Source organism: Salvelinus namaycush, chromosome 28 (assembly GCF_016432855.1).
Source record: "Salvelinus namaycush isolate Seneca chromosome 28, SaNama_1.0, whole genome shotgun sequence".
NCBI classification, from domain to species: domain Eukaryota; kingdom Metazoa; phylum Chordata; class Actinopteri; order Salmoniformes; family Salmonidae; genus Salvelinus; species Salvelinus namaycush.
The window spans coordinates 27,711,305-27,725,897 of record NC_052334.1 but is presented as its reverse complement, the minus strand read 5'-3'; the positions used below and the strand labels follow the sequence as shown (position 1 = coordinate 27,725,897).

Below are 14,593 nucleotides of genomic sequence, written 5' to 3'. Positions count from 1 at the left end.
AGAGCGCAATATGTAGAAGCGCTGCCGTTTGAAAGATAAGAAAAAATATTTTAGGGAAGCGTAGTCTGCAAGCAATGTAGCTAGCTAGGACAATTAAGATTAGATAAAAACAAGACAGTAGTCATATCGTTTTCGACACATGTATTCAAGTAAATACTATAATATAGATTTAGGCATACTGTACTATAAATTAGCTAGTACAGCTAGCTAGCTATGAGAATCGTTATTGAGCTAACTTTCTAACGTTCGCTACAGCAGGCTAGCTAACTGTTAACAGTAGCGAACGTGGGCATGCTACACAATAATGATAGCGCCTAACAGGGTCGATTCTGCTGGGACTGGATAGTTGGCACAGCGGTTGTTTTTATTTGATGGTCGACCTAGCTAGTTGCAGGTTGTGTCAACGGATTTGGTTTGTCAAATTAACGTTAGATGGATTGTTTTGAATGAGAAGAAGCGCGTACGCAAAGAGTTGTTGCTGATTGAAAGGAAGGGAAGTGCGGACGTGGGATAGTTAGCTGGCCACTTTTAGCTAGCTGTTATGCGAACGTTAGAGAAGGATACGCATAGATAATCTGCTAGTTGGCTAGGTAAATTGGTAGCTGTGTTGAACATTTTAAGAAGGCACAGTGGAAGTCATTGTTAAAGTGAAAGATGAAGAGCATTGAAAGAAATGTGATGCGTCTGGCTGTTGTGCAACACCTTCGTGCTGCTTATGGGATAAAGACGAAGAATTGGAACAAAAACAAAGCTCACACCAGCTGCAAGTTGACAGTTAGCTATTCGGTAAGTCTGTTTTGTTTAGTTTGCAAGCTAAATACACACTAGAAACGTGCACAATTTTAGACTGAATTTGTCAGCTGGATAAATTCCTTGTTTGTGAACCATCCTGCCTGACTAATTTGCATCATTCGGTGCATTTTCACCAAAGTAGCCCTCATGACTCACAGTTCCATTACATGACACAAGTCATTGTATTAAGGCGTCTTCTGTAGTTAGTTTTTTTGCTACGATCCCCGACGCTCGGGTTGAACATTAACATGCATCACTTGAGGTACAGTTTTGGAAGAAAAGTGACCTTTCATATCAGCGAGAAATATATATATTAACAAGGTTACATTGATACACACCTTGTTAGTGTTCCCACACATCCATGTTACATTGCAAGTTTATGGAAAACAAGATGCAACCACCTGTGCTAATGAGCTATCTAGCATCCTCTGAACACCTGTGTAAGCGTAACGTTACAGTAACTCGGAGTGAAACAGAAGTGTAGTTTTGTTGGATGGAGGCACCCATAACTGTATGTATCTGTGCAAAACTGCTACAGTACAGTAAGTGTATCTTTTTAATTTGAAAGATTATTCCATGCTGATCAAAGATACCGCCATATGTTTCGAAAGCCATATTGCTAGTGATTTATTATTGACTCTAAAAGTTCAAACGCATCTTTCGGATTGTTGTTCATGTGAGGCAGTCGTGAGCGAGGCTACGGAACGCAAACCGGCTGCGCGCGTGCGCTATCGTGCATACATTTATTTTGTCCCCATACACCAAAGGCGATCACGACATACAGGTTAAAATATCAAAACAAACTCTGAACCAATTACATTAATTTGGGGACAGGTCGAAAAGGATTAAACATGTATGGCAATTTAGTTAGTTAGCTTGCACTTGCTAGCTAATTTGTCCTATTTAGCTAGCTTGCTGTTGCTAGCTAATTTGTCCTGGGATATAAACATTGAGTTGTTATTTTACCTGAAATGCACAAGGTCTTCTATTCCGACAATTAATCCACACATAAAACGGCCAACCGAATCGTTTTTAGTCATCTCTCCTCCTTCCAGGCTTTTTCACCTTTGAACTTATATGGTGATTGGCATCTACACTTTTACCACTACAACCGGCAAAACATTTCGTCTTTCAATCACCCACGTGGGTATAACCAATGAGGAGATGGCACGTGGGTACCTGCTTCTATAAACCAATGAGGAGATGGGAGAGGCAGGACTTTCAGCGAGATCTGCGTCAGAAATAGAAAGGACTTCTATTTTAGCCCTTGGCGACGCAGACGTTGGTGTGCGCGAGCAGTGCAATAATTGAATAACATGGATTTCTAAATTTATTTTGCGATGCTCGAGCAAGCGAAGTGTCCGGACTGGTCAGCATATAATGATGGCTGAGAACTGTAGGAAGAAGGCAGAATTCTGCCTGGAATTGTCAAGAGCTAACTTTCACCCAGCCCCATTTGTTAAGCCTATCATTGTAATTCACTTTCATTGTTGATTAATGTTAGTCTGTCTGCCAACCCAAGATGTACTCTTACTGGGTGTAATGTTCAGAGGTAGACTGACTCTGGCAGCCAAATACTCAATCTAAACGTGAATCGAATAAATGTTGTATTCGGTGCACGTGACAAACGTAGATTGGATTTGATTCTCAGTGTAATAGGTTTCTAGAAACATAAAGCACTTTACTTTCATATCATGGCTGCGTGCGAACACCAACCCTATAAAGGTGTCTATCAATTTAACCTTTTGGGAAATTATTTCTCTCTGATATGAACGATAAGGTCCTTATGCTTCCAAATCCGTACCGCAAGCGATGCATGTTTATGTTCAACCCGAGTGTCAGGGATCTTAAGAATAGGACCCCGTAAAGAATATGTCTTTGTCCAATGGCACATAATGACTTATGTGTAATGTAATGGAACTACATGTCGTGATCAAGGGCTAGTCTGTCAGCCAGAACTGAGTTGGAGGTTCACTCCCCAACAAGTAATGCTGTTAAGGGGTGGACTAGCCATAGCTATCTAAGATGTATGTATTTAGCTAGCTAAGTCAATTGTTCCTTGTCTTAAATGTGAGTCAAAAAAATGACAATAGAAGACACATTTGGGTCAGTCTGCCCCCTGTTATGACAAATTCCTAAAGAGGCATACATAATAGCACAGACTGTTTTATTGAGCTTGGTGATGAGAGAGTGGCTCAAGGAATGCTTGCCTTTGGCAGGTAGACTAATTTGATTTAAGGCAATTGGTTTTGTCCATTTAACTCATACATTCTCTCAAATGTACTGGCAAGAAATCTATTAAATAAATGGCACAGGGCTGTGGTAGGATATAGGCTGTTGTTTTTCAAAAGCACATTGAAGCACTTGTTTTCTAGTCTCTCCCTCTAAAATACTTAAGAGAACTGTTTGGCACTTGGCAGGCACAACATACAGATAGTCTGTATTTGATCAGGTGATGAGTTATAAACTACCGCCTTGGGCAATGGAATGCGTAACCGTTCTAAACCAGTTGTCATTGCCTTCTGCTGAGTAGGGACGATTCACATGTAAAGACTTGAGTGCCCTTTCACAGATATTTCTGTGGTGTGGTTTGATTGATGGGGTACCAAATCGAAGTTTATTAGTGAGTTAGGCCTATATAGGAGGATTAAACCAGTGGCCGTGCAAAGCCTTCCTTATTGAAATCAAACATGAAGTGGAAATAATGACATTTGTTTTTCCAGGTGAAAGTGTTTGGTGTACCGCTGGAGAGCCTTCCGCAGTACAATGTGGAGAATGGCAGTGTACCATGGTAAGATAAACACCTGTCTTAGCTAGAACTTCTACTTCTTTTTAACTCAATATTTTATTTGTGTGTATTAGTCCAATTATTTGTCCTTTTCATGGTCTGTTTCTCCCACCCCCTTGCTTTCCCAGCTTTCTCATGGATGCGTGCACAAGTCTGCTGGAGCATGTGGATACAGAGGGTTTGTTCAGAAAGTCTGGTTCCATTGTCCGCCTGAAAGCACTCAGGGTGAGTGATGGCTGGAGGTTGACCCTGCTGCAGTTGACCTTGATATGAATAGGGAGGCCCTGGCTGCTGGGATAGTTAAACACAGGGCATCATTGTTTGTTTTTGTCTGGGTAGGCGAAGTTGGATAAGGGTGAGGAGTGCCTGTCCACTGCCCTGCCGTGTGATGTTGCTGGCCTGGTCAAGCAGTTCTTCAGGGAGCTACCAGATCCTGTTCTGCCCACAGAGCTGCATGATGCCTTCCTCAAGGCCCAGCAGCTGCCCACAGAGGAGGAGAGGACCTCTGCCACCCTGCTGCTGTCCTGTGTACTGCCTGACAGAAACATGAGCATCCTACATTACTTCTTCGCCTTCCTCCACAAAGTCTCTCAGAGGTACAATTTCACAAGTTTGTCTCGTAATTAAATAGTATATCTGTACCATTTTGGACTGGGGCAATCATTCTTTCCCACCCTGGTTTTGCTTTGTCTCAGAAGTGGTGTGAATAAGATGGACAGCAGTAACCTGTCTGTGATCCTGGCTCCCAACCTCCTGCATGCTGGAGACGGGGCAGACAAGATGAACGCCAGCACAGAGAAACGCCTCAAGCAACAGGCAGCCGTGGTCCATTGTCTTATAGAACATGCTCTGGATTTCGGTAACAGTTCAAGCTTTGTTATTGTAGTGTCATTAATCAACTGGGGATTAAATGTGATAGTTAAAAGTAAATGTATATAGCTCACAGTTTCTAAATGTGTCTCTGTGGTAGGTGTGGTACCTCAGTTCATCATGGAGAAGATTCCAGCCATGCTGGGCTGCGAGGCTGCTGTTCTCTCCCCTACTCTAGATGGATTAGAGGAGTTAGACACAAACTCTGGGACCAAGAGGAGACACAGGCGCAGTTTAGGAGGTCAGATACACTGGAAAAACTGGGCAGGACATTGCCTGATGTAGAATAAATGTATTCTGTATAGCATTTGGTCATTGAAATTATCCAGTGCTGTAGGCTTATCGCTTTCTCAGTAAAGCTCTATTGAATTTCCAAATCTAGAATGTTTTATCTCGCATTTCAGATATGGTCAATGGAGCTCGGAATAAGTTAAAAACAAATAGAACACCCACAAATACTCCCCAGTCGGACGGATATGGTAGGTATTTATTCAGGTTAGGTCACGCCTCCTGCCGTCAAATGAGAGCATACCCCCGTAGCTCTAACACATATTCATCTCATCCAGTTTACAACAAGGAATCAGCTGCTTGACTTTCACAGAAATGAAGAAACTCTTAATTTCAATTTGATCAGAGATTGTTTTCATTTGCTCATATGTAGTGAATGAGTAGCAACACTGTCTTGTTAGCATTTTTTTCCTATTACGTTAAATGATTTGATGCTTGCCCAAATTGTCTTGCCTACTCTTTGCCTGTGTGCTTGTCCATTGGCTTTAATATTCTCCCATCAATGCAAATCCAGAATTATTTCAGTTGACTCTGTTCTGAATAATTTTCATTGGGTAACTTGGGGAACATGAACCTAAATTCACTCATGATTTTTCCCAGTTTTTTCTTCAACTCCTGTGATAATTACTCCCAACTCCAAGAGAAAACTTCCTTTGGAATCTGGTCAAAGTTATGGCTCCAGCAAGAAACGGAGATCCATCAAAAAGAACCTTGTTTTAGAGTTACTACCTAATGCTCTGTTTGGTGGAAGCTCTACTCCTGTACCAGGTAACACGGCCCTATATAATCAAAATGGGTGACGTAAAAAATTTTTAATAAAAAGACTAAAAGGAGTGTGCTGAGTGTTCCCTTTCGTTCCTGTTGTTCAGGATACATGGACCCCAGTGCTTCGGAATCCCTGAACTCCTCCCAGAATGCATTGTCCTCAATTGGGAGGTCCAACAGGCATTGTGCCAGCTCCACAAGGAGAAAGAGCAAACGACTGAGTCACCGGCATGTTGTCAACAGGTACATACATGCATGTGGTTTATCAAAGGCTATTTCCCAATCCTATGTGGTAATGACGATGCATCCTGTTCCTGTATTCAAACTGATAACGATCTGAAACGCACTAACCTTCTTGAATATTTGTATGTAATTATGTATAATATGTCTAACTTGACAATGGTTGAAACGGTATGCTCACATGTTCTTGTCTGTTTTTCAGAGTGGAGTCGGGGAAAGCTGGTTGCTTCTCTCCCAAGGTCACCAAGAAAGAAAACGTTTGTAAGTCCCTGCGCCTGCGCTTCAGCCTGGGCAAGAACAGCAGAGACCCTGTAAGTTTAGATACCCATGTATGACCTCACACTGATTATCTGGTACTCAAATTGAAGGGAAAGACTGCTCTCAATCCCAGCCTTGTTGACCCCTGTTAGCCTATTGACTTTAATTGTACTAATCAAATATAAATAATGAACAGTTATGCATTAGGGTGCAATTGTAAGGTACAATTTAGCACGGAAGCACTTATTTCTAATATTTTTAGGTTGTATTTTTAGCTTTAATCTTTGGATTAACTACTTACATGTTGTCTGTCGATTTATGGCAGTTTTAGCGTATTCATGTTTACTTTCAATAATGCATGGTGGGTTAATAAATTGAACGGAGCCCATTTTAAGAGATTATTATGAATTTTTCCTATAAGTCAAACATTATTATTTTCATGACGAGAATACCGTTATTTCTGCATGACTGTTCTGTAACATTTGATGGAATGTTTATACTGATTAACTAGTGAACCAAGATGTTTATACTCTCAATTCTAGGATATTAAATATTATTTTTGATTTTTGAAATCTTAACATTTTAAGACTTTTAAAACATTTAATATATTAACCAAATATTATATTTACATAAATGGAACTGTAACCTGGTTTAGGTACGACAGTAATTTTATAGTGCGTCATAATGATGTATATTTGCAATTTAATAAAACATTGACCAAAGCATTTCTTCAGAGTAACTTTTTACCATACTCCAAAGACCCTTAAATTCCAATCCATCAGTCATACATCTAAACAACGTTCTAGTGCATGGCTACATCTAGATGCTTCCATCCCAACAATGTCATTTCTCATTCCATGCTGGCGATTCAGAAAGAGGGTTCAGAGTCCATTGGTTGGCGACTTGCCACTCAAGAGTGCACCACCAGTTTTCGTTTCACCAAAGATGCCGAATTTAGCCCGACTGTATTGCGAAACAAGAGCTCGTCGAATGGTGAGTCCATATTTTAAAAACTAACATTATTCTAAATGTACTTTCATAATTAATGTGCTAAGAGTTAAAGTAATGCATGAAATGGATCAGTGTTTGTGTTATACGTTGTCCCTTGAGGGAAGCGCTGTCTGCTACTGCCCACTGTACTCCACAGGCTCCAAGTTCTACAGTAAGTCAGAGGACAACCTGCTGACCTCCCAGTGTGATGACGGCAGTGCCCTCCGGACGTCCTGGAGCGGGGAGACCCCTGACGGGGGTCTTGTCTTGGGCGGGGGCTCCTTCACCGACACACCCATGAACATGTGCCTGAACAACAACTACTACTCTGAGCCTGCCATCGTGGTGGCCAAGCCCCCCATGGTGGCCAGCTTCCCCAAGAAGCTGTGCTGTGGCTCCAGCGCTGAGAGCCTGGAGAGTCAGGGCTCGTTCAGCCAGTCCCAGACCGGGCCCACCTTACTCAAGATCAAAAAAGCCTTCACTGAGTCAGGCAGTGACCTACAGGCAGTCCTGAGAAACCACAGTGCCCCCTCAGGAGAGGACAAGGCATCACAGCCTGAGAACACTGAAACAGATGCAACTTCTGAATCTGAATCTTCAACACTCAAAGGTGCATCACCAAACAAAGAGAGTTCTAGCATGCCAACACCTCACAGGTGTCTGGCTGATGACCAGAACATCACATTTGGTCAGATCAAGTTTGTTCCTCTGTCTCCCTTGTCTATAGACAGCACCCTGTTTAAAGTGGGAGGGAGTGGCAGTCTGTCAGAGAAGGCCTGTGACCGGTCGCTGTGTGCTGGTGACAGCGGTGACAGATCTGTGGAGGGAGAGGCAAAGACTGTGGCTGACCAGGTGAACTGCAGTAGGCTGATCGATGCCCTGGACATCCAGAGCCCTGCTCACTTCACACGTAGCATGGCCGCTGGGGTCCAGACCACTCCATACAGAGCCTCAGGGCTGGAGTACTTTCAGGAGCTTAACACCCCTCTACCCCCCATGGGTACAGTATCTGTAATGGTAGATGATGATGTGGCTGTGGCATCCCCAGAGCCCAGTACCCATCCCTGGAGGCAGGAGCATCAGCAGGTGGAGCTGCCTTCCCCAGGCACCCTGGAGACCCGCAGGGTAAGGGTGGCAGACCACATCCAGCGCTTCAACAAGCTCGTCCTATATTCACCTAAATCACAGGCCAAAGCAGTCAGGTCCCCTCTCAAGTTCCAGCGTACCCCCGTGCGCCAGTCTGTCCGCAGGATCAACTCTCTGCTGGTGGACAGGAGGCCTGTAGTGTTTGGGAACACCTCCAGCCGAGCCCAGGACACCCCCACCCCTGTGGGGAAGGCTGTCAGCCTGGAGAGTGGCCTGTCTGCTGGGGCTCTGCTCCTGCCTTACCAGTGCCAGGCAGACAACAAGGGAGGACTCACAAATGACAAGGGCTGCTCCACAAAAACCCGCCCTCCTCCTGTCCCACCCAAGAAGACAGCCAGCATCATCCGCAAGCCCAGGAATTGCGCTCTAGGAGACGTGACCAACAAGGTACAACCTAAGGCCAAAGGTGACACACCCATTAAGAACAGCCCAGGAGGTGAAGGTCAGAAGTCTGTGGTGCAGCAGGTGGCTGAGAAGGATGTGTGTTGCTACAGAGGCTCCCCCAGGAAACCCCTCAACGATGGCAGACTGCTGTCAGCCACCAAGCCCATAGACCTCTAGTCTGGTAGAACTGCTCCTTTTACTATGCAGGTCTCCCTATCTGGACATAGACCGTCACTGTATGACTCCAAAACATTCCCCTCTATGTTTTCAGGGTTTAATTTATTTTAATTTCTAGATGCTGTTCTCCGTGAGTTGTGTTTGGGGTGACTGATCTGATGTATGGCACCTTTTTTTACTCTATTGTTGGTAAAAGTGGAGTTTTGCAAATGCATATCAGTGTAATGGAATGAGTTTGTTTGGTAGTCTGTTCGACTAGTGTGAAAGCCAAATGTTCAACGGTTGGGTGTATGGCTGGAAGTTTCCAGATTTCATATTTGCTTTTACTTATCTTTTCATTGAGTTTGTCATTTGGTAAAGGTCTACAAAGCAAACTATTTCCCCTAAAAAACATTTCATGTATTTTCTTTAAAAAATATATATTTTGCATTGGATTAAACATGTGAACCGATCAAGGCACCTTTTGGGCAGATTTATTGATAAAACCTTTCAAGCGGTATTGATTTAATTCACCTCTGCAGTTACAGTCCTAGTATTTCCAATCTCTTCAGAAGTAGTGCATTACCATGTGAATTTTTGTTAAATAGAAAAATAAATCAAAACACTCAGAACACTTGTTTTTTTTAGTTGGGAATAATTCATAATACTGTGTGCATTTGTCTGCACTAATGCTGCAATAGGACATTTTATTATAATTTAGGGAAACAACACCTCGACATCACTACTGGTCCTTAGAGCTTCGTTCCACAAGGGGGTGTACTATAGTCACTTGTTTGGGCAGCTGCAATGTAGCATGGGTACTGTATGTAATTTGTCACTACTCAGGGGCAAAACTTGACTATAGGACCTAGGACTTCAGACTGACAAAAAAAATCTTCCCATTTACGTTGTATCAAATCAAGAAAATAGCATCGCTTAATACGCCCGACATATCTTCTGTAGTCTGACCGTTCTAGTCAAGGAAGAGCAATGCTTTTTGATGCCATTATGAATTAATCAAACAGGCCTGGCCGTGCTTCGGGCTGCCGCGCACACAGAGACAACTGGCATTGACACGTGTGACACACAGCATAAAATAATGCGACCAGAAAAACAAAAAAAACTGTTTACACAACCTGTGGTAGCCTAACACCACTATCACACCATCACCAATAGCGACAACAACAGTGTCACATCAAAGGTGACAGGCTTGTGGTGCTGAAACGACAGCGACCTTAATACCTGTGCACTCCATGGCGCTGAAGGAGAGACTGTTTTGGTCAAATACATAGACACGGCTGGTATGGTGACTGCAGTCACACACAGCATCAAATAATGTTAAAGAATATGCAGCCCATTTACTCCCCATGAAATCATAACAATAAGATTGCATTGCAAATATATTTTTAGAACGTTCTTCCCCCTAATCGGTGATCTAAAGTTTAAATGCAACAATGTTTCACGATCATTATTTTCAGAAAGATTGCTAACAGCAAGTGAGCCGCAACAACAAAAAATTGCCACTCACCAGGTGATGATTTGTAAACTAAGTTTGAAAGTTTATCTTGAAAAGGGTGATGCTAACAAATTAGCAACATCCACTTTGAAGTTGATAATATCCACTGCAGCTGCTGTTGCCATTGTCACACTACTACAACACAAGCTAGCTAACACTGATCACATTTACATGCACACCAATATCCCATTATTATTCAGGATACTGAAATATTCTGTTATTGAGTAGATGCATATAAACACCATACATATCCTGTTTACAATAACCCGAAAAAGCTTGTATCCAGGTTATGAGAAACCCAGATAAGATGCCTGGGATATGCTGATCTTAAAGGGGATACAGTGCCATGTAAACATTTTATCCCGTTTACTGTTTTTGTTTGCGCAGGCTCAGTTTCGCATATCATGGGTGTTGTGTGATGTTTTCATCTGATGTTCAAACAAATCACTTCAAAAAGTAAGCTACCTGTGCATTTCGATCCACTATAATTCCATAATTTATTTGACAGATACTCTGTACTGGACTGTATAACCTACTGGCTACTTTCACCCCTAATTTAGACAAGTTTCTGCTTATAATTTCTGACATTTGGTAGGCCATATTATAATTTTTTACATTTGGGAGGCCATTTGTTTATCAGCTATAGTTAGATACATGCAGCTTCTCTTCTGTCATAACGTGTTGCCCCAGAAGACTAAATAAAGTAGTGCTCACCAGAATGTCTTACATTGGTAGAATGAATGCATTAGTAATCCATACTTAACAAAAATATAAACACAACAGTTTCAACGATTTTACTGAGTTACAGTTCATAAATTCATTAGGCACTAATCTATGAATTTCACATGACTGGTCAGGGGCACAGCCATGGGTGGGCCTGGCAGGGCATAGGCCTACCCACTTGGGAGCCAGGCCCAGCCAATCAGAGTGAGTCAGTGTCCATATTTTTGTTACCGGGACACAAACTCTGGCCCAGCGACTGTCAAGCCAACACATTAACCGGGGTAACGGTTAAGGTAGTGGCTTGACAGGTTCGAACCTCTTTAGTGTAACGGTTAAGGTAGTGGTTTGACAGGTTCGAACCTCTTTAGTGTAACGGTTAAGGTGTTGGCTTGACAGTTGCATTTGCGTGTGGATCATTTTTAAAATGGGTTTAATAGTAAATAGGTATTTTTTTATTGTAAAAATGTATTCTCGTTTATTGTGCCATGAACACAACCAGTCATGATGTTTGCATCTGATTGTCAAACAAATCACTTCAGAAAGTAGGTTACCTTCGCACGTTCTTCCAAAATTATTCCAGCATCCGAACAGGGCACTGTACACTCGCCAACTTTCCTTCAATTCACAAGTGGCTGAAACTACAGCATCTCACCGGAGAAAGCATCCATACTCTTTTTGGCCAGACAGTGTCAGATACCTGGGCTACACACAGATGACGATGGCAGTATTATCAGCATCACCTGTCTTTTTACTAAAGAAATGTATATTTTATCCCCCTAGAGCCCTCAAACTCAACTCTAGACCTTGAAGCCAATTCCACTTATTTTTTCATTGTTCCCACTAATCAGGGACTGATTTAGACCTGGGACATAAGGTGGGTGCAATTAATTATTAGGTAGAACAGAAAACCAGCAGGCTCTGGACCTCATAGGGTAAGAGTTGAATACCAGTGCCCATAGCAATGGGAAATAGTTTGAGGGTGGGGGGGCTGAGAATTACCCGCTCTACAGGTGGCTATATCGGTATACTAATACAGGACTATTAAAGGCCCAGTGCACTACTTTTGGGAGAAAAAAATCTTGAGATATTTTTTAATTATTCTTTTTCAGGGGGGGCTGCAGCACCCCTACTTCCCGCGGCTATGCCCCTGCCCTAGACTCTTAAGGGCTGGGTTTCTACTAAGGTAGCCTCATCGAGAACCAGACTTCCCTAATACAGTAAGCCTGGGGAAGTTCATGGCAGAAAAATTGAGAAATAGTGTTGGAGACCCGGTGTAAATCAGTGACGCCTCGCTACACTTGAAACCAATCAAATGCCTTGCTTGGGCGGAGCTCCAATAGTGCTCACTAGATTCGTGTTGTAGATGCTACAGTGTGATGATTATTTTTGTAGTTTATAACTATATTTCCATCCACAGTTTTTATGCAGGTAAAGTCATATCGTATAAACAGGACGTTTCGGTGTAATTTTATAAATGCCAACAGATCATTTGTTTGTTCGACATAGTGGGATCTTTTTGTGTGTCTGTAAAATGTATTATGTGGGAAATGGTGGTGGAAACGCCTTTATGCACAAATATTGATATAATAACCATCATATAGTTCTCCCACTACGACTCGGGAAACCATGCAGTTTATTAGGCTACAGATGAAATAAGTTATGATGAAATTCACAGGGTGGTGAAAGTGCACTGTGATGAGCTTGATGCTGCTTTCCAATAAATATCGAGTGTCTTATTCTGGTGACGTGATCGATGCTTGACTCGTTTGACAAATATAAATATTCTTGCTCTTATCCATAATAATCTCATCATCACCAACCCGCACAGCCTACCCGCTAGTGCGCGGGCCACCACGATGGCAGGCTCAGAGTAGTAGTTGTTGTTCCTAACTGTATCTGCAAGAAGTTGGCTAGAGCCCAGGTGCCCGGACCAGAGTACAGATATTTGCTATACAAAACTATCCGTAGAGTTGAAAATGCAATGGAAACACATTGCATTTTAGATTTTGTTTCGGTACATGAAAACTTAAGCAAAAAAAGTACATTTTGTGTATAATGTCATCACGCACTGATTTTTATCCGCAACGAGTCCATTTGGTGGAAACATTGGTATTCCAGAATATTTGCATGAAAATCTGTTGCCAATTGGATGAAATGCGAGCTAGTGTTGAGGAAGGTTGGTAAGTTGCCGATTTTAAAACCCCGTCAAAATATGTTGATGTCGATTTTGTGTAATAAACACAATTAGGTTTCTCCTCCAGGTTTTCGTCCATTTTCTGCAATGTTGCAAACTAGCATATGGAATAACTCTGCAAAATGTGTCCTTCCCGGTCGGAAAACAGTGATGAACATAACACGTTCCACCAACGAGCATGTGGGGGGAGGTTTCTAGAAATGTAACATCCAATCAGATTCTTGCTGCTTGAAGTCAGCGGACCATTCAAACCATGTTTGCAATACAAAATTCTCCAGAACTGCAAGAGAGGCATGAAGCGACGTGGTTTGGAGGTATGACTACTACTAAGCTAACATATGGAATTGATTTAAGATGGTCATATCAAGGATAATTTAGCTATTTGATTAGGACTTTTAGGACCCCTGTAGGTTAAAATAAATACAGTGCATTCGTAAAGTATTCAGACCCCTTGACTTTTTCCACATTTTTCTACATTACAGCCTTATTCTAAAATAGATTAAATATGTTTTTTCCCTCATCAATCTACACACAATACCCCAAAACAGTTTTTTTTTTTAATGTTGCAAATTAAATTAAATATCAAACATCAATATCAATTTACATAAGTATTCAGCCCCTTTACTCAGTATGTTGTTGAAGCAGTGATTACAGCCGCAATTATTCTTGGGTACGACGCTACAAGCTTGACACACCTGGATTTGGGGAGTTTCTCCCATTCTTCTCTGCAGGTCATCTCAAGCTCTGTCAGGTTGGATGGGGAGCGTCGCTGTCCTGTTGGAAGGTGAACCTTTGCCTCAGTCTGAGGTCCTGAGCGCTCTAGAGCAGGTTTTCATCAAGTATCTCTCTGTACTTTGCTCTGTTCATCTTTGCATCGATCCTGACTAGTCTCCCAGTCCCTGCCGCTGAAATACATCCCCACAGAATAATGCTACCACCACCATGCTTCACTGTAGGGATGGTGCCAGGTTTCCTCCAGACGTGACGCTTGGCATTCAGGCCAAAGAGTTCAATCTTGGTTTCATCGAACCAGAGAATATTGTTTCTCATGGTGTGAGAGTACTTTAGGTGCCTTTTGGCAAACTCCAAGCGGGCTGTCATGTGACTTTTACTGAGGAGTGGCTTCCGTCTGCCCACTCTACAATAAAGGCTTGATTGGTGGAGTGCTGCAGCGATTGTTGTCCTTCTGGAAGGTTCTCCCATCTCCATAGAGGAACTCTGGAGCTCTGTCAGAGTGACCATCGGGTTCTTGGACACCTCCCTGACCAAGGCCCTTCTCCACCGATTTCTCAGTTTGGCCTGGCGGCTAGCTCTAAGAAGGGTCTTGGTGGTTCCAAACCTCAACCTGTGACACTGTGTTCTTGGGGAACTTTACTTAAATAGACAGGTGTGTGCCTTTCCAAATCATATCCAATCAATTGAATTTACCACAGGTGGACTCCAATCAAGTTGTAGAAACATCTCAAGGATGATCAATGGAAAC

General features: G+C 42.5%; 1 protein-coding gene across 3 annotated transcripts; it reads left to right on the top strand.

Moving 5' to 3' along the window:
* The first annotated feature begins 55 nt into the window (after nucleotides 1-55).
* LOC120023643 (rho GTPase-activating protein 11A-like) lies at nucleotides 56-9,309 on the top strand. 3 transcript variants are annotated; one of them, XM_038967688.1, is made up of 12 exons: nucleotides 56-786; nucleotides 3,516-3,583; nucleotides 3,709-3,805; nucleotides 3,920-4,176; nucleotides 4,279-4,439; nucleotides 4,551-4,691; nucleotides 4,855-4,929; nucleotides 5,339-5,506; nucleotides 5,608-5,746; nucleotides 5,946-6,054; nucleotides 6,874-6,994; nucleotides 7,149-9,309. In XM_038967688.1, exons 1-12 carry the CDS (start codon nucleotides 655-657, stop codon nucleotides 8,696-8,698), a joined length of 3,018 nt encoding a protein of 1,005 aa, XP_038823616.1. In that variant the 5' UTR covers nucleotides 56-654; the 3' UTR covers nucleotides 8,699-9,309. The 3 variants fall into 3 exon arrangements, with proteins under 3 accessions (XP_038823616.1, XP_038823615.1, XP_038823617.1); XM_038967687.1 differs by having other exon boundaries at nucleotides 4,276-4,439; XM_038967689.1 differs by lacking the exon at nucleotides 4,855-4,929 and having other exon boundaries at nucleotides 4,276-4,439.
* Nucleotides 9,310-14,593: the final 5,284 nt, after the last annotated feature.